Raw genomic sequence first — 19,906 nt, 5'->3', positions numbered from 1 at the left:
CGATTGTTCGATTAATCGATTTCGATGTTACAACACTATTCTCCTCTTATTCTCGTCTTATAGTTTTTCGATCAGCACGAGAATCTGACGCGAGTTTCACAGTTTTTACCCATCCCACAAAAGTGGTCAACGCCGCTAAAGAAGTTTTCACTTCAATTACGTATCTTAACATTAATGAGAGAAGTATAATGTATTCAACTCAATACTTATAAAATTATAATTATATGATATTATCATTGCTTTGCATAAACAGTTTTGTTGTGTTTTTTGAGATGATCCTCAGTGACCTCATGTTGGCAAGTAACGTTTACTATGTTACCATCTATTAGATTCCCCTATAGCCTATCAAGAAAGTGAAGGAATTAAAAAGTGGCAACATCGTAGTGTCATCCCTTTCAAATCAATCTAAGAAAAAGGGATGACACTACGATGCTGCCAGTTGCCACTTTTCGGATTTGTTTTTGATTAAAAAATTGAGTGTAGGCAATTTTCTGTCGGCGATTTTATTTCAAGTGGCAACACCGAATGGTTTTTGGTGATGGTTGCTATCTTGTTACTCGATAATTTTTGATTTGGTTAAAAATCGTAAGTTAAATTCCAGAATAAGTGATAAAATTGCAAAACAATGGATGACGATACAAGTTCAGACGTTCAGGTAATGTAATATACATGCAAGTGTCCTACAATACGATCATAAAACTGCATGGGTACGTATGTCAAATTAACCACCAATGCCGCATTTCAGAAACATTTGTCGCAGAACCAAATGGATACAGATGAAGGTATATTGATTAATGAAAATTCTAATGGTCTGTCACATCTATTGACCGACGGCGAGTTAAATAGCGTGGATGCGGTGACCGTCGACGAGTCGTCTACATCGAACCAAGCTTTCCTCAATTCGGTTGACTTTTCAGCTGGAAGTGTCGGAGATTACTTAGAAAGCAATACCGATGGGTTTAACACCGATTCATTTGATGTAGGCGACAACGCTATCAACTTCCCCAGCGATTCCCTCAATAATGTGCTTTCGGACAGCGATTCCCGTTTGAGCTCCCAGTTCAAAGGTAATTCGGACACCGAGGTGGACAATTTTGAATCTGTGACCAAAGGAAATGGAACATATGACTCAAATATAGAAGCCGATAAAATAGCCATCGAAGATAGTAGTGACAAAATACAAATGGATGAAGAGAGTGCAGCTGCTAATAATCAAGATGAAACAGTCGAAGAAGTTAAGTTCATTGTAGATAGTAGTGACAAAATACAAATGGATGAAGAGAGTGAAGCTACTAATAATCAAGATGAAACAGTTGAAGAAGTTACAGACGTAACAGCGAAAGAAATAAAAGATGAAAGCATGGAAGCTGGTCAGCAGGTAAGTTTTGGATGACATTCAGCTGTGTTTTAACCTATCAAACCCCGAGCGGCACCCTGCTGCCGCATAACAATTGAAAATCTATTGAGTCTGTGATTCCCACGATAGAGGTATTAAAATTTTATATCAATAAAGATACTTATAATTTTTCCAAATTTTAATTGCAAAATATATAAATAATTTAAATCTTACAAATTATTCTTAGGATCTTAGCAATGCTATTGAAAGTGAAAGTAATTCTGAACCAAAACAAAATAGCATGGACACTGAGGAAATAAAAGAAAATGAAACAAAACATAATGAGGAACCAGAAAAAAATAATGATGCAGAAGAAAATAATATTGCAAAGGTATGTATTAACAATTACAGAGAATGCAAATCGCAACATCTATTTTAATGCTTCAACTCCCAAGCGGCCACATGCGGCTGCAATAACAATAGATAAGCTATTGTGTCTGGTTTTCCACAATTGAGGTATTAAAAGATATATTAATATTTTTAAATAAATTTTACATGGTACCAAGTGTACCCTGGTTGCAAATCATGTTTATGTTGCTAATTACAAACATTACATTTGTGAATATAATATTATTGTACTAAGTGATGCCCGCTACTCTTTGCCACCAAAGTTTATTTATCGCACGGGTTTCTTACATTATTATGAGACAAAAAGTATTGTATGTGCTTTTCCGGGACTCAAAAGTATCTCCATACCAAATTTGAGCAAAATTGGTTCAGTGGTTTGGGTGTGAAGAGATAACAGACAGACAGATACACTTTTGAATTTATAATATTAAGTATGGATGAATAATTCCAATTCAGTTATATTTCTAACGCTGATGATGCTTTAGGTGGGTGGAGCAGAGGAAACAGAAGTTGTTTCAGAGGATGAATTGCCGGCTGTACAGAAGCCAAGTGTTAAAGATGCAGAGAATGTATCTGATGATGAGCTGCCAGGCCCTAAGCCTGCTGAACTTCCTGCAGACACAGAGGTACTCACATTGTTTACCTTTTTATGTTAATAATAGGCATGATGACTATTTTTTATCTTATTGGTAAAAAAACTGTAAAATGCGAAAATTTTATCAGCCTTTTTAAAGGCATGTATTTAAATCGATATCTGTATATTCCCTTTTTGCGATCAAAATATTTGAAAGTTTCACCAAAAATACTGACTTGCACACTAATTATGCACTAATTAAGAACACATAAAAATCATCAAGTGCTAACTTAACATGGACTAAACTTTAGCACACTGAATGGTAACTCAGTTTACAATTCCGTACCCAAAGGGTAAGAACGGGACCCTATTACTGAGACTTCGATGTCTGTCCATCTGTCTCCAGGCTGTAACTCAAGAACGGTAATAGCTAGAGAGTTGAAATTTTTACAGATTATGTATTTCTGTTGCCGCTATAACAACACATACTAAAAACAAAATAAATTAAATATTTAAGGAGGGCTCCCATACAACAAACATGATTTTTCAAACATTTTTTGCTCGGTATCAATGATGATGTCACCGTAAGATTGTAAAAACCGCGAGATTGTAATATGATGAAGTAATGGATTGTAAACAAACAGTTTTCCGGTGATTTTAAATTAATTATTTCGTATTTAAAATAATTTCAATGCCAAATAGTATGAGATGTATAACATAAAAAAAATTTAGATATATTTAAAGTGCTGTTTGAATGTTCGGTTATTAAAATTAACCTTATTTATAATTCAAACTGCACTTTAAATATATCTAAATTTTATTCAATGTTATACATCTCATACTATTTGGCATTGAAATTATTTTAAATACGAAATAATTAATTTAAAATCACCGGAAATCCATCACTTCGTCATATTACAATCTCGCGGTTTTTACAATCTTACGGTGACAATGACAACAGGTAGGTTAAAATATGCACAAAATACTCAGCTGTATTTATACTTTAATAATTAATAATAAAATTTTAATAAAATAAATAATTAAGAGGGGCTCCCATACAAAAAACACAATTTTTTACTATTTTTGCTCTATACTGGTACGGAACCCTTTGTGCGCGAGTCCAACTCGCACTTGGCCGATTATTACTATTTACTATTTCATTTAATCTAATAATTTCAGTAAATAAATATTTTTCCATTATTTTTCCAATTTTTCAATTTTTCAGAAAAATAAATTGAAAAATTTCCGAGCTTTGAAATTTTTCGGAAAATTACCCATCACTAGACAAGCCTATACATACGAATTATACTCTTTTATTTATGGTTGAAGTTTGTTGACAACAAGGTGACAAATTGAAAATGGATTATAGTTTTTTTTATTGAATCTTAGATACTATTAGACAATGCTTACACAGCCAGTTTGAGATCAAGTCAATATTTTTTTACAAAATATAGGTAGTAGTCCTAATGTCGTTGAAACTAAGGTCGAATTTCGACCATTGAGCGATCTCTAGTTAATTTAAAAGATTCATAATCTGATGTATTTCCATACGTACGGTATTTACGAAGGTATGAATAGGTTCAAAAGTAGAGAATAAAATATCACCATACATAATAGTTATAAATGTTACAGGTGGTCTCAGAGGATGAATTGCCTTCATCTAAAAAGGATATAAAAGAGTCTCGGAAGCGTAAAACTCAGGAGGAAGATGGTTACGATCCAGGCTCGCCAACATCTGAGAGTGAAAGCTCAAATAAAAAGGTTGCACTGTCAAAGGTAAAAATATATTTTTTTTATATTGTATTCATACTATAGAGAATGTTAGTTGAAAAAGTTTTAATTTTGAAATTTAAAAAAGAAAGCATAAAGCATTAGAAAGCATAATAACTTTTCCCTTTTTATTCATAGAATGGTGAATGTAAACCTATATCAGCAGAAAAAAGAGCTTCCACTGATGAAAAACCCAAGAAGAAAGTACTCCCAGAGCTGGATAAATATTGGAAGGTTGTTAATGATGATCCAACTGACTTCACGGGGTGGACATACCTGCTGCAGTATGTGGATCAAGAGGTATGTACTATTATATAACAACAATTATTGTTTCAGTTAGTATCTATTCTAACTTACACACCACCACAGGTTGTAAAACACTGGTTTATAGTATCTGTTTAAAGTTCAAGCTATTGAATAATTGTTAATTGTGGGCATAAAAGAAAATGATAAAATAATTGCAATTTAATCTTCTAAAATGATGAAAACCATTGCTAGTCTTGCATGCTTTATGAAGCTGTAAGAACTGAATACGATGTGGATTGGCAAGGGCCAACTGATTATGCAGCAAGAACTATACACACCCCATATATGATATACTAGAAAGAGCAATCTTTAACGATACCGGTATCCACAGAGCGACGTGGAGGCGGCGCGCGAGGCGTACGACGCGTTCCTGTCGCACTACCCCTACTGCTACGGCTACTGGCGCAAGTACGCCGACTATGAAAAAAGGAAAGGAAGTAAAAAGAAGTGCCTCGAGGTGAGTACCGCCTCCACCGTCCGTTACAATCGACGGCGGTGAGTTCATATCGAATTAAAATGAGATTCAGTTTGGATGTCACATAACACTTGGTTCATATTGATTGTTTTAGCCCTAACCGGTATTTTGCAATTGTTTTTTTTCCCAACAGCGCGTCGAGGTCCACGATCTGTCGTCGGTAGCCGGCGGGGGGCATCGTTTCGATATTTTTCTCCCTAGTGTTACATGATATGTTATTATTACATTGTAGTGCATACGTTTACTATCATTTGTACGCGTTTTATATTGTTACACGATGATATGTCATGTATATTATTTAAGTGCGGTCGTATTTGTAAGTGTTGGAATTATTTAAGTATATGCTATGTAAAGCGATCCCCGCTAGCGCGGGCGGCACAGGTCAGCGTCGTTCGCCCCGGGTATAGCAGGAGAGCCCGCGAGCGCCGCCGCCGAAGGAAACCGAACAGGTGTAATATTACCGACCAACTATTATATTACTGCGGGCGGGCTGCCGGCCGGGCCGCGACCGTTGCGCTGCGGCAGCCCGCCCCCCACATATGATGCTATTGAATATTCCCTTGCTTGCGGCGTCCTGCACGCTTGGAGCCCAGTGGGCCCCCGCTAACGACCTCTTTCGCGTTCCAGGTGTTGGAAAGAGGCCTAAAGTCTATACCGCTATCGGTAGACCTCTGGATACACTATCTCAATCACATAAAGGCCACCCGGACTGAAGACCACGCGTACATCCGGTCGCAGTACGAGCGAGCCATTGGTGAGTGACAACTGACATGCCATAACTGATATTAGTGGCGTATACGATTTACGTGTCATTTTATTTGATTGTGAATGTAAACAATTAAGCCATAGTCCCATCCATAGTCTTCCTAGTAGACTGTAGAGTCAACCACTGAGATATCATTGATAGTATATAAAGTGTTAAAATACAAAATAAGTTTACTACAATAATTATTTGAACAAAAAGTTGTTAATTACGATTAGACTCTACACATTATCTAGTGTTTAGAATATTTTAAACTTGTAATGTATCGGCAGAGGCGTGCGGGCTCGAGTTTCGCTCGGACCGGCTGTGGGAGTCGTACATCAAGTGGGAGGCGGAGAACGGATCAGCCCTTAACGTCACCAACATCTACGACCGCCTACTTGCCACGCCCACTCTGGGATACGCCACGCACTTCGACAAGTAAGTACTATCGAAGAAATTGATTCCTAGGCAGATGATGGACCTATGTCATTTGTTCGAGTTATGTCAATTCAACATTAGTCGTGAATCGTGATCTGACGAGGGACGGCTACGTTTGACGTAACGCGACCAAATTATGTAGGTCCGCCATCTGCCTAGGAATCAACTTCTCTGAATATACATACCATAATATTCCTTTAAGATACTACTTTGAATAAAATATTTTTATTTGATATGTAGTTTTATAAGTGAAGAGTTTAGTCCATAACATTATAAAATTATCAAAGAATATTGCATAACGCTTAAGCATATTCGTTAATTTGTAGTTCATTAATAGTAATAAGTTTGTATTTCTTTATATTATTATGTTATGTGTAAATGCATTAAAAATATTCATTCATTCATTCATATTCTTTTAAACAAAACAGAAAGGACTTTAGTCGCTTATAAGTTATAACCAGTGGTCGGCGTAGGTAGTGCCATTTAGGGTGAATGACCTCAATTGTATATGTTAACATGGACATACCTCCGGGATCGCGGGATAAAATCCCGCGTTCCGAATTATCGCGAATAATCAAGTATTTACTTTACAATTAATGAAAAAAAACGAGTTTTGAGTCATAATTTCGCCGGATAAAAAAGGCCTAAATAAATGAGTCACTAAACGTTTTTCTACGTCTAATATTTCTTCAGCCATGTTTTGCTTAGTTGCCAGTATGAAAAAAAATTAACTAAACATAACTCTTTCTTTTTAATTATAATCCATATTTATTTAATACCGCAGGAGCAAGACGTGTGCGGGGTGCGGGGTGGCCCGCACCCCGCACACAGCAAGCAGACACTTGCGAGTAGCGCATGGCTTGTTGTTCTGTGTGTAGCATTTTTTTTGCGCATGAGTCCAAAATATCCCATCCACACATAACAGACGAAAAGAACAAAAAATGTTATATTTATTTGGATATAAGTAGTATATCGTAAAGCACTTTCAGGCTTGCCTGTGTTGCCTGCGAATGATCGCTCGGTTGTTTGCGTCGAATGTTTAACGGTGCCACTAAGCGAATTCATTATTGTTTATTGTTGTTTAAATATATTTTAATAGAAAGTCAATATTTGATAAACATTAAATGGATTTTTATAATTAAACAATCAAATTATTTGCAGGTAACACCGGCAAGCCTGAAAGTGATCAACGATATACTACTTATATCCAAATAAATATAATCACATTTCTGTTAATTTTTTACTTATTTGTTAATATCATATAAAACTTATAATTATGATAAATAAATAAAAAACTAACAAATTATTTCTTTATTTACGTTTGTCACAATATTTGTTGTTTAAATATCGAATTGTGAATGTATTTCCGATTATATATTATTTCAATGCGAATCCCAAAATCGCGGGATTGAGAGGCATGTCCACGTTATGCCGCGATTAACGAATCCCGCGGGATGGCACTACCTACGCCGACCACTGGTTATAACTTAGTAAATAGTTTTAAAGTCATTGTTCTTATTAAAAAAAAGGTTTAACAACAATGAAGTGAATGTGACGTGAAATATTATATTACAAAATAATCATTAATGTGGCATTACAAAAAGTTACAAAAAGTTGCTTTTTAGTACGTAAGGGCATGTAAACAATTCTATTACGGATGATGAGCTATTTTTTTTCAGTTTCCAAGAGCACGTGATGTCGGAGCCGGTGGGCGGGGTTGTGTCGCGGGATGAGCTTGTGGCGCTGCGGACGGAGGTGCGCGCCGCCGCCCCCGCCGCTCCCGCCCCGCCCCCCGCCGACCTGCCGCCGGGCGAGGACGAGCCAGCTGATCATATCGTAAGTACACTTCCACTTAGATATGACGCTTTCGAAAATTTCAATGTCGAGTATCGGTAATAAAAACTAGACGAAAATCGATGCAGTCGTTTTTGGATGCTACAATGCCACGGACAGACATACACAGACAGACAGATGAACACATTGAACTTAAAAGAACCCCCTTTTTGCCTGGGGCTTAAAAATATAAGAGACTAGCTGTCCCAGTGAACTTCGTGTCATTTTAAAACCTTCCCTGGGCTTTAAGGATTATTTTAAGACTAAAATTACCCAATTCGGTTCAGCTGTTATCGAGTTATAGCGTTACTAACACAATTGAAGATCCATTTTTATATATATAGCTGATAGTGATGCCGAATATCAGATACAGATACATTTTCATACACGAAGTTTGTTGTAATTGAAAATTACTACTTGCCAAAAGGCTTACAAGCTTAGGGAACAGAATGACAATATTATGCTATGAAAAAAACTAGGCATACAGCAGCAGCTGTTGAGAGATAATTAAATATTTATCGGTTTTGTCATTCTCAATACTAATATACAGGGTGTAACAAAAATAAGTGATAATACTTTAGGGTGTGTACGTGTTTCTTGTAGAGAGTTCACTGTGAAAGTAGCAGCGGTGAAAGATCAAAAAAAAATTTTCACTTTTGTATGGGGAAACTCGTGACGCTCGGGCCCTTGCCCATACAAAAGTGAAAAAAAATTCGTCTTTCAGAGCTGCTACTTTCACAGTGAACTCTCTACAAGGAACACGTACACACTCTCTACAAGTATTATCACTTATTTTTGTAACACCCTGTATACGTATGTATTTAACCCGTTTATTTTATAATTATAAGGCATCTGAGGAGGAAGGAAACGCCATCAAGGAGCGCATCATAGCAGCACGCAGGAAGGTTCACAAGGCAACTGGGGAAGAAGTTACTGCTCGCTGGAGTTTCGAGGAAGGGGTAAGTGATCTTTTGTAAAAGAAAAGTGACCATTAAAAATAGTAACAAATATATTACGTCGAATTGAGAAATCTCTTTTTTGGAAGTGGGTTAAAAAAAGGAATATGGTTAATCTTATGATTCTTTGAACGTTTATGCAACACATTTTTTAACGATTTTAGACGCCTCCTTCTCCCGTGTAGCAAATATAAATAATAAGTAGCAAACTATATGTCTGAATGTAGCATATTTGTTTATAGATAAAACGGCCTTACTTCCACGTGAAACCGTTGGAGCGCTGTCAACTGAAGAACTGGAAGGCTTACCTGGAGTGGGAGAAGCAGCACGGCTCGTTGAAGCGGGCGCTGGTGCTACACGAGCGGTGCTTGATCGCGTGTGCGTTGTACGAGGAGTTCTGGATGCGGGTAATTGCATCTTTTAGTGAATATTTCATTTCGCTGTGTAATGAATAACATACGTTTTCATCTGCAGACTGTTGTTTAAAATAAAGTACTTAATGGAAAAACACTTAATATCATCAAATGAAACAAATAGTGTAATTTTTTTAAGCTTAACACTAAGTTTTCACGAAGCAATTTGTCGCGGGCCTTTGTGTAGCATGCAGATTCATATTTAAAAAATTAAGTAGAATAATTACTGTTATCTATACTAATATTATAAATGCGAAAGTATCTCTGTCTGTCTGTCTGTCTCGCTTTCACGCCAAAACTACCGAACCGAATGTAATGAAATTTTGTATACAGATAGTCTAAAGCCTGAGAAAGGACATAGGCTACTTTTTTACTGGAAAAAAGCGTTGTAAGGGGGTGAAAATGCGTAAATTTGTTCAAATTGAGTTAGTTCCAAAAATGCATAATAGATGGCGCCGTGCGTCTCTTACATCGCGCTAACGCTTGCCCAAAAGTCTTTCTATAAGTACATTCAATTTTCGATTTTTTTTTTATTGTTATTTCCTTTTTTACGTTATTTAATAAATCAGTACTTTATCTATGCATTGAGCCAGTGACATGACCTTAAACCTATCAATGATAAATAGTTTATGGGTAAAGTTGTGTAATTGCGGGGCTAAATAAGCTTAAAAATTTGGCATAAAATATAGTTTAATTAAAAAAATTGAAATATTATGTGCACACTGTTTTGATTTAAGGGGTACCAGGGTTTTTTTTTATAAAAGCTTTTGACACCAATTTTGTTGACATCGCGCGCTATAAACTGAAGTCCACGCGGACGAAGTCGTGGGCAACAGCTAGTATTTATTAAATACAAATTCCACAATTTATACTTTTACCACTGTTATGAACGCAACTTAGCCTTCAATCATTATTTTGACATAAGCATCTATTTCCAGTTGATAAAGTTCTTGGAGAAGAAGAGCGAGACGCACCCGGAGCTGATAGCGGTGGAGCGCGAGGTGCTGGAGCGCGCCTGCACCATCCACCACCTGGACAAGCCCGAGCTGCACCTGCACTGGGCTCACTTCGAGGAGGCGCACGGCCAGCCCGCCCGCGCCGCTGAGATACTAGACCGCATCGACAAGACCTCCTCCAGCGTGCAGGTGCAATACAGGTGGGTTATACAGGTTCTTCTCGCCGGGCTAGTTGACGAATCGGTGGTATGCATCACGTAGACTTTCAGAGAAGATTTGCAAAAAATTATTCTGAATAAAAAAAGTTGACTTTGAGTTTTTCTGCAACTTTTATTCTAAGGGGTGATTGACAATAATAATTCTTGTTGGGTGTACATTCCTATACCTACCGAGATAATACCTATAAGATATTATTTGCTGTTGCGCGGTGAAGTTGTCTTATCTGAGTCGGATTACGCATTGTGAATCATATAATTCTTATTGTTGTCTTGGGTAAGGGTTGTAGATGCATCTCATCGGCAAGCTAATATAGCTTGACAATTAAGCTTATGTCTGGGGACAAATTTTTGATTTGTTTTTTCTGTTTCCAGACGTATAAACTTGGAACGTCGCCGCGGCGACTACGACAAATGTATCCAGCTCTACGAAAATTATATAAGTGCCGCTAAAAACAAAGCGATCGCGTCCGCTTTATCCATCAAATATGCCCGATTTTTGTTCCACGTTAAGAAAGATTTGGCAGCTGCTAGAAAAGTACTCGACGACGCGGTGACCAAGGATCCCTTGAACGAACGTCTGCATTTACAGCGGCTCGATATAGCCTTACACACGCCGGGAACCGCTTACGAAGAATTAGACGGTAAATATGAAATATCCTATTCTTAATTCTATACTCGACGCGGCGAACCTTGGTTCCTATGACACTGACAGTTAATAACATTGTAATGTCGTCACCATTAAATTAGGATCATATTAGAGCCGTCTAAAAATGCCATTTATAAATTTTACGTAGCTTTATGCCATTACAATGATATTCCGTTGGAACTTGTAACAATTCTTAACATTTACAAGAAATTATCTCAACCTGACATTACGTTTACGTCCTGCAAAACTTACGTTGTGTGATGACGTAAGTTTTGCAGGACGTAAACGTAAATTCAGATTGAGATTATATTTTCTTGTAAATGTTAAGAATTGTTAAAAGTTCCAACGGAATATCATTGTAATGGCATAAAGCTACGTAAAATTTATAAATGGCATTTTTAGACGCATCCAATATGATCCTAATTTAATGGTGACGCCATTACAATGTTATTAACTGTCAGTGTCATAGGGATCAAGGTTCGCCGCGCCGAGTGTAACAATAGTTATACTGATAAGTATAATACTTATAATATGATAAGTATCTTGTTTCTACATTTTGCACTAGTAGACTTTACTTAGAAATAAATGTATCCAGCGTCTAAACGACAAAAGAACCTGTATTCATGTTCGATTGTTATTAATATGAATTCGAAATACATACTACGACAGAAATCCTGCTGAGCTACGAGAAGCAGGAGTGCGCGGAGGCGGAAATCAGCGCGGCGATGGCGCAGCGGCGGCGCGAGCTGGCCGAGGAGCTGGGCACCGCGCAGCAGGCCCGGGACGCGCATGCGCACGCGCGCGCCGCACACAAGCACCTGCGCAAGCGCCAGGCTAAGGAAAAGCACGAAGCACCCCCACCGTAAGTGTTACGAACGCCATTATTGGCTCCTATACTTATAGGAACACCGCAACTTCGTTGTGCCGGAATAAATTTATCGCGCGGAACCATAATTTTTTCCGCAATAAAACCATCCTATGTCCTTTCCTGGCTTCCAAAGTATCGTCATATCAAATTTGACCTAAATCCGTTCAGCCGTTTAGCGTGAAGAGATAACAGACAAACAGACACATTTCGCATTTATAATATGTTAGTAAAGATTGCGTTCGTAGTAACCGGCCCCAAAAATATGTATAAACTTCCAGATGTTCGGCCGAGCCACCTAAAAAGAAGGAGCCGTGTGTGACGAACACGAGTGTGCCGGCGCCGAGCACCAACACCAGCACCAGCACGTACTACGGCGCGGGCAACACGCAGCCCGGCTACGACCAGTCGTACGCGCAGCCCTACCAGCCCCCGTGGGGCTACCAGCAGCCGCAGCCCTACCAGCACCACGGCCACCCCTGGGGCCCGCAGTACCCCAACTACTACTAGCGACGGACGGAAGCTCCCAACTAAGAGGGGCCATCGACAATCTGGACATTTTTGAGGCGATACACTACATTTAGGCACCTGCACCGATTTCTAAATGTAGTCGCAGTGCAAAGAACTAAGTTTTTATGTGTTGATGTGTGTGCTCACAAAATGGTTTGAGAGCTACATAAGTTAATATAAGGAGGTCAAATGTGATGTCTGTATATGTTTTAACTTAAGTTTATTTCGTGTAATAATTTGTAGTTGAACTTTAGCACTAAATAACAATGTTTTGACTACTTAGTTCTCAATTATAATAATTATAATGTAATATTATAAATCTGTGCTTCTTGTTTTTAAATTAAGGGGATTGCATGCTAATTAATCTGGACTATTTCGTAATAAACACAACAACACGGTATTTTGTTATCAAGTAAAAGGTGCAGGTGTTAGTTTTTGACTTTAGATAGATATAAGGCTGATGCAGAGCACATAACGCAATAACTGTAGGTGTCTTCTAATCTATGCTTAAAAGTTTTATCAGTTTAATCTTAATCACAATTTGTCACCTACTCAATGTGACCGGCTAAAAACGTTTTTTTAGCAACTAGCTAAATACATACATATAAGATTTATTTGCCTACACGAATTTATGTAATAAAATACATATTTAAAAACATTTTGACTTTGATTATGTAAATTTGCCTGCTGCCTGATGTTGTAGCCACAAATTATACTTTAAAACACAGAATAAATAAATAAAAACTTAGTTTATAAGACATTTTATTAATCAATGTAACATTGATTAAGAGTAAAAGATCTTTACAGCATTTAATTTACACATTTAGTCCAGCTGCTATCAGATTCAAAACGGTTGTAAGTTGTAACCAATATATTATGGATATAATATATAATTTCTTGTGTTTGCTTCCTTTTTAATGAGAGATAAGTTTACGATATTGCAAGCAGCCAAAATATCAAACATTCTATCAACGGCTTGATTATTGCTATTAACCGCCGTCGTCCAGTGACCAGTTTTATTAACAATTAAAACAATATAAACTATTTGTTTGATCTTAAATAATATAAAATAATATTACATTTATATTTCCTCTTAATACCTTTCAACATTTATCTCTATAAAAAGATAAAAAATTTATTCTAAAACGAATAAAATCTCGACAACTATAAAGTCTTGCTTTACAATTAGATTTCATTGCTTCATCACGCACATGACGCCTTGGCTGCTTTGATAGCTGTAACAATGAAAAAAAAATCGAATAATTTTTTCTGAGTTATTGTTTATAGATAAACGAGAACTTTAACAAGGTAATTTTTGGTGTGTACCTTCTCTTTCTTTGCGGCGCAGTTTCTTGCGGCGTCTGTCGATAGCGACCAGTTCCGCTCGCACGGAGCTGTATGTCTTGCGCAGGGCCGCCATTTGGTTTGTCAATATCTTTATTCGAGTCACACTATCCCACGATGGATCTGAGAAATAAGTTGTAAAAAAGTTAGCTTTGCTTTTCCGTCGACGCCTTCGTAGTTCTATTTTCTATGTACTATCAGAGAAGTTGATTTCTATGTAAATCGGGGACCTAAGTAGTTTGGTTGTGTTACGTCAAACCCAGCTGAACATTGAATTGACATATTCGACCAAATAACGTTGGTCTGTCAATTGCATAGGAATCAACTTCCTCGATGGTACTTAATACATTTTGTGTGTACTATCTACTATTTACGAATTAACCGATTCAGTGCGGATGAGCCGTGTCATACATGTTTTTAACGTGTGGCGTATGACACGTGAGCCGTGTCATTTAAAAAACGCTTGTATCTCCCTCAAATTACACTTCAGAAGGTTCTACTCTGAACAAAATCATCTTAATTTTCCACGTAGAACAAGCCTATAGGCTTCGCCTCTGAATATTCTGTGAATTGAAAAAAAGTAGGGGCCGTCAACCTTTTTTAAAAGGTGCATTCATTGCGGATTACACGGCAGCCGCGTCTTATGGGTTTTTAACGTGTGGCGTATGACACGTAAGCCGTGTTATTTAGAAATGACACGGAAATAGAAGTAGATGACACGGTAGCCGTGTCATCTACTTCTATGGCGTATGACACGGCTCACGTGTCACGAGAAAATTGTAAATCAGATTTCTTTGTTGGTGCATTAAAAAAAGTTATTTTTAAGTATTGAAATGTCGTCGGATCTGTAAGATTAAGATAAGGGATAATAAATATACTGCATACCCGCCCAAAGAAGCTTACACATAAAGCACTGATGATTTAAATGTACAGTAAGCCTGTAATAACATTTAAAAATTTCTAAAAATAAAGCTTTAGATGGTCATGTATAAGCTTCCCAGATATTTTATGTCGCTCTCGACTAAACATTTTAGCCCTTGTCTAAAATCTTGTAATAAATTACCTATGTAAGCATTTTTTACTTATTTTCTTTTTCTAAAGTTACTTTTTTATAACTTTAAAATAGCTGTTGCTTCTTAATGCACAGCTAAAATAAAAACGTTCTTTTTTCTCCATTTTACCTAATCTACAAAATCTACTAGGTCTCCGCGACGCTCAAGTAACACTACAAAAAAAACCGGCCAAGTACGAGTTGGACTCGCCCATGAAGGGTTCCGCAGCAGCAATAAGGTTTTTTTTTTATGAAATTAAAAGGTTTTTGATTTATTTTTATATTTCAGTTGACTTAATGGAAGTTAAATTAAGGTTTACCATTTATGACGTATATAAAACTACGTGTTAGATCTCGTTCAAACCCATTTTTCGTTGGTAGTTAGTAGTAAAAAAATATATGATGTACATACATTATTGTGTACATCATATATTTTTTTGAGACTTATGATATATTTTTATACTTGGGGCATAAGTCTCAAAAAAACACTGGTTGACACGGCACCACATTTTACCACTTTAGAAGAGTCTCTCTCGCAAACTATTCAGGTTAGAAAAAAATGATGTTAGAAACCTCAATATGATTTTTGAAGACCTATCCATAGATTCCCCACATGCATAGGTAATAGATGAAAAAATTTTTTTTCTTTGGACCTATGGGGACCCCTAAAATTTTTAATATTTTTTTCATTTTTGTATCAGTCTTAATGCGGTTCGCAGACTACATCTACTTACCAAGTTTCAATAGTATAGCTCTTGTAGTTTCGGAGAAAAGTGGTTGTGACATACGGACGGACAAGACGAATCTATAAGAGTTCCGTTTTTTGCCATTTGGCTACGGAACCCTAAATATAGCATGCTGACCTCCCCTTCTATTACTTAGACATTTTAAACTTCATAAATATAATTATTAGTTTATGCATTAAATTATTAAACACAATCCATAATATATATTATGAAATGGTGGCGTATACCTATACAGGGTGCAACAAAAATAAGTGATAATACTTTAGGGTGTGTACGTGTTCCTTGTAGAGAGTTCACTGTGAAAGTAGCAGCGCTGAAAGACGAATTTTTTTTTCACTTTTGTATGGGGAAACTTGTGACGCTCGGGCCCTTGCCCATACAAAAGTGAAAAAAAAAAAAATTAACTTAAATTTAAACCCTAAAGTATTATCACTTGTTTTTGTTACGCACTGTATATAGTACCTCTTGCCTTATTCATTTAGAACCCTACTATTCTTTACTATTGTAACAAACAACTCACCCAGTTCGACGTAGAAGTTGTACTTGAGCGGTGCGGGCGCAGCGGCGGGCGACTGCGGCGTGGCGGGGGCGGGCTCGTCCGTGTCGCGGCGCCGGCGCCCGCGTGTGCGTCCCGCGCCCGACTCCGATGCCTTGCGTGATCGGCCGCCCACTGAACAATTTGATAAAAAAAAAAAAAAAAACACGTTGTGGCACTCAGGGACTGCCGCGGTATTGCATAGCATTTTTTAAACTTATGTAATTATAATTCGCATACGCATACGTCTAGTCGCACGCACACAAACGCCGTGTCGATGTCTGGCATGTGCCAGTCGGAGTAGGGTGTGTTAGGTTTTTTTCGTTACGTAATTTTTTGATTCGGTCCCCGAGCTCAAGGCCCGCGATAAATGCTATGCAATAGCCTAAAATCCTTTTGAAGATAAACGATTCAATCGAAACTTTTAAGATGAAAAATTATTTTAAACCACATTTCGATTTGATAGTAAAAGAAATGTTGCATATATTACGAAAAATAAAGCATAATATTTCTATGCAATAACGTGCAGGAACGTGTGTAAATTACATGAAGTTTTTGAATTTAAGGTGCTCACCATGCCCAACAGGGTCTTGTATGTTACTATCATCTTCATCCTCTTTTCTCTCTGACGGACTGTCTCGCTCTGATATACGCCTTTCCCTGTAACCATTATAATATTAAATTGTTCTGTAGCCTGTCGTAAACCTTAGAAATCTTTTCGTTCGTAAACAACTGTCGACGAATTTTTTAACATTTAAATACTTTTAATTGTATTCATATTATGAAGGTCATAAGCCTCAGGTACTCAGTCATAGATAATAATAGAAAGCGCCAAAAATATATTTTGAGATACATCGTCAGCATCCTGAGAAGTTGACGGGTTGTAGATCGTAGTAATTTTTTAGTAGAACCAATACCCTTGTCTCCTTAGGTACTTATATTTGTTCAGCGATAAACGCAAGGACTGCTTGTCTTTTTCTGGCACATTGGCAAACTTATACGACAGATAAATAGCGGATTGCCTTTCCTTTGACCTTCTTAAAAACAGACGTGTATATTCAGTGTCATAGTTTTTATCGTACCTGTGCGGTGACAGGTCGAGGCTGCTGTCGGGCGTGGTGGAGGCGGTGGGCGGGGTGCGGTCCGCGCGGCGCCGCCAACCCTCCCCCCGCGCACTCTCCGTCGCGCCCGCCTCGCGCCCCGCCGCGCCGCCTGCTCCAGCAGTTGCACCCGCGCCGTGACGCTCCTCGCCTATATTGCCATTGTAATATAAAATAACTTAATTTTTCAATTATTATCAAGCAGATAAAATCCCCGATATCCCATCAGCCCGATCATGTGGCTGTTATAGGTTTATTTGTAAGATAACGAAACTTTTTTTTTGTTATCGCGCCAAAATTTCCAGCCTGTTATATTTTTGCCAGTTTTTCTTAATGATGCAGTTCAGTGTTGTGTGAACTTTCTTCAAGTTAATAATGATATTTTGAATAAACATGGATCTTTTAGTGATTTTAGAAGGCGAATTTGATGATTTTTAGGGTTCCGTACCCAAAGGCCAAAGGGTAAAAACGGGACCCTATTACTGAGACTTCGTTGTCTGTATGTCTCAGTCTGCCTGTCTGTACTTCTGTACTTCAAGTACAAAATAATACTTCGCGATCTTTGCACGATTTCCATAGCGTCTACGTCCCTACAGTTCAGCGGACAGAATATTCGAAGATGTGCTTCGTGTGCGTCTGTGAAATATCCGCGAACGACATTTTGCGCGCCATTGTGCGCCGCAGACTCGATCACACAAAAAGTGTGACGTTTGCGATCTCCCTCTAACAAAGGGACATGAGTGAAAAAAGCGACTTTGTTTTATAATATATTGTAGTGATACTAAATATGCTGCCTTACCCTTGGCGGCATGATGCGGCGGCGCGCAAGCAAAGGGCAGGTGATGTCGGGGCGGCGGGTCGTCGGGCGCGGGCGAGCCGGGGATGGTCTCCTCGCACAGCAACAGCGACAGGTTGTCATCCTCCCCCGCCCCTCCGGCACCGCCCCCCGCCCCGCGCGTCCCGCCCGCTACTACCACGCTCGCGCCTGTAATGTTTGTTATTATACATTTCAAGAAAATGTTACAGAAACAGAAAACTAAAACATTGTTGAAGCTATCTCTGTCCAATACGTTGGAAATATTTTGTCTACGGATATGGATAGCGCTGTAAATAATACGAGGGCTGCTATTTATGTATCCGGAATTAAAAAAAGAAACAAACATATATCATTTAATATGGTTTTATTGCTTTTCAAAATATTCGCCGCGATGATCGACACACTTTTGCATACGCTGGAACCAATTTTCATAGCACTTTTTCCATTATGATTGAGGTATCTCCAAAACGTGCATTTTGAACGCATCAACAGCCTCTTCGCGGCTCGAAAAACGTTGACCACGTAATTTGTTCTTCGCGTATGGAAATAAAAAGAAATCGTTAGGTGCCAAATCAGGGCTGTACGGCGGATGACCAGTCAATTCGATCTTTTGACCCTCCAAAAACTGAGTTGTTTCAGCTGAGGTGTGACAGCTAGCATTGTCGTGATGTAATATGATTCTGCGTTGTCGGTTGTCCTTTCTTATTTCTTCAAAGACTTCTGGTAAACAAATGGTCGTATACCATTCAGAATTAACCGTTTTACGATTCTCTAATGGCACTGTAGCCACATGTCCATTAATTCCAAAAAAACAGGCGACCATTTGCTTCAAAGTACTTTTTGCACGAGTAACTTTTGTTGGTTTCGGCTCATCTTGGAACACCCACACCGTTGACTGTTGTTTAGTTTCGGGGTCATATGCATAGATCCAAGATTCATCACCTGTGTAGATATTATAAACGGCTTTTGACGTACCACGGTTGTATTTTTTTATCATTTTTTTGCACCAATCGACACGAGCCCGTTTTTGATCGATTGTCAAGTTGTGCGGAGTCCAACGCGAACATATTTTTTTTACAGCCAAATGTTCGTGTAATATCTTATGTATGCTCGTCATACTTATGCCTAAGGACGCCTCTATCTCGCGATCACGGACGTAAAAAAAATACGGACGGATCGCCATTAAGAAATGAGTGAAGCACCCTTAATAAGCCCAGGCGATCATATGTACACATCTTGCACAAACACTAGCAATGTAATAAGCCGATCGTACCGCCATTACGCAATTAGACTGCATCGCGGTGACACATCTTTGTCATTCATAAATAAAAATAAATATGCCATCTTGTGTTGTAAAATGGTGCAAGAACAATACAACCTTACACAAAAAACATCAAGGAATAATATTTCATAGGTAAGATAACATATTTTTAAAGTATTTTGATAAAATAATGTAAATATTAATTCAATTTCAACAGGTCAGTAATGTCCATAACAAAGTGGGGAAATTTTCCCCAAACCGGGAAAAATTTTAAATTATTTTTAAATAATCAAATAATTAATTTTATTGTCTTTTATTAGTGTCATGTAAGTATTTAGCATACTATTGACCAGTAATTAGGCAGGAATACAATAATAGGGGTGTAGACAGTAAACGAAATCTAATACAAATTATTGTTTTTTTGAGAGTTTGTATTATAGAATTACCGAAAATGGACATATTTTACTTAATAACTTTATAATATTTTTATATATATTTTAATAAGTGATTTTTTTTATTGAAATAAGAGTGTATTTATTTTTTATACATATTTTTAGGTGTAACAAAATACTTATGTACTATCAGAGAAGTTGATTCCTATGC

At 37.7% G+C, this 19,906-nt stretch overlaps 2 protein-coding genes across 4 annotated transcripts in view; one reads left to right on the top strand and one right to left on the bottom strand.

Moving 5' to 3' along the window:
• Positions 1-533: 533 nt before the first annotated feature.
• LOC121726670 (pre-mRNA-processing factor 39) lies at positions 534-13,107 on the top strand. 2 transcript variants are annotated; one of them, XM_042114128.1, is made up of 17 exons: positions 534-655; positions 746-1,153; positions 1,241-1,378; positions 1,584-1,727; positions 2,230-2,370; positions 3,951-4,094; positions 4,227-4,388; positions 4,726-4,851; positions 5,497-5,623; positions 5,905-6,052; positions 7,732-7,888; positions 8,734-8,844; positions 9,084-9,248; positions 10,193-10,410; positions 10,801-11,069; positions 11,744-11,936; positions 12,221-13,107. In XM_042114128.1, the coding sequence occupies exons 1-17, from the start codon at positions 626-628 to the stop codon at positions 12,447-12,449; spliced, it is 2,910 nt and encodes a 969-aa protein (XP_041970062.1). In that variant the 5' UTR covers positions 534-625; the 3' UTR covers positions 12,450-13,107. The 2 variants fall into 2 exon arrangements, with proteins under 2 accessions (XP_041970062.1, XP_041970061.1); XM_042114127.1 differs by having other exon boundaries at positions 746-1,378.
• An 87-nt stretch (positions 13,108-13,194) lies between these two features.
• Positions 13,195-19,906, bottom strand: part of LOC121726669 (AT-rich interactive domain-containing protein 4A) — a 29,497-nt gene continuing 22,785 nt past the window's right edge. For both annotated transcript variants that reach the window (XM_042114125.1, XM_042114126.1), the window contains exons 20-25: positions 18,025-18,210; positions 17,208-17,376; positions 16,700-16,785; positions 16,111-16,260; positions 13,776-13,916; positions 13,195-13,684 (exon numbers count right to left, since the gene is read on the bottom strand). In XM_042114125.1, coding sequence (XP_041970059.1) covers positions 13,653-13,684; positions 13,776-13,916; positions 16,111-16,260; positions 16,700-16,785; positions 17,208-17,376; positions 18,025-18,210 — 764 coding nt within the window. In that variant the 3' untranslated portion in view covers positions 13,195-13,652. The remainder of the gene's footprint in view (positions 13,685-13,775; positions 13,917-16,110; positions 16,261-16,699; positions 16,786-17,207; positions 17,377-18,024; positions 18,211-19,906) is intronic.

This window comes from Aricia agestis, chromosome 4, assembly GCF_905147365.1.
Source record: "Aricia agestis chromosome 4, ilAriAges1.1, whole genome shotgun sequence".
In the NCBI taxonomy this organism is placed as follows: Eukaryota; Metazoa; Arthropoda; class Insecta; order Lepidoptera; family Lycaenidae; genus Aricia; species Aricia agestis.
This window is presented reverse-complemented; position numbering and strand designations above follow the sequence as displayed.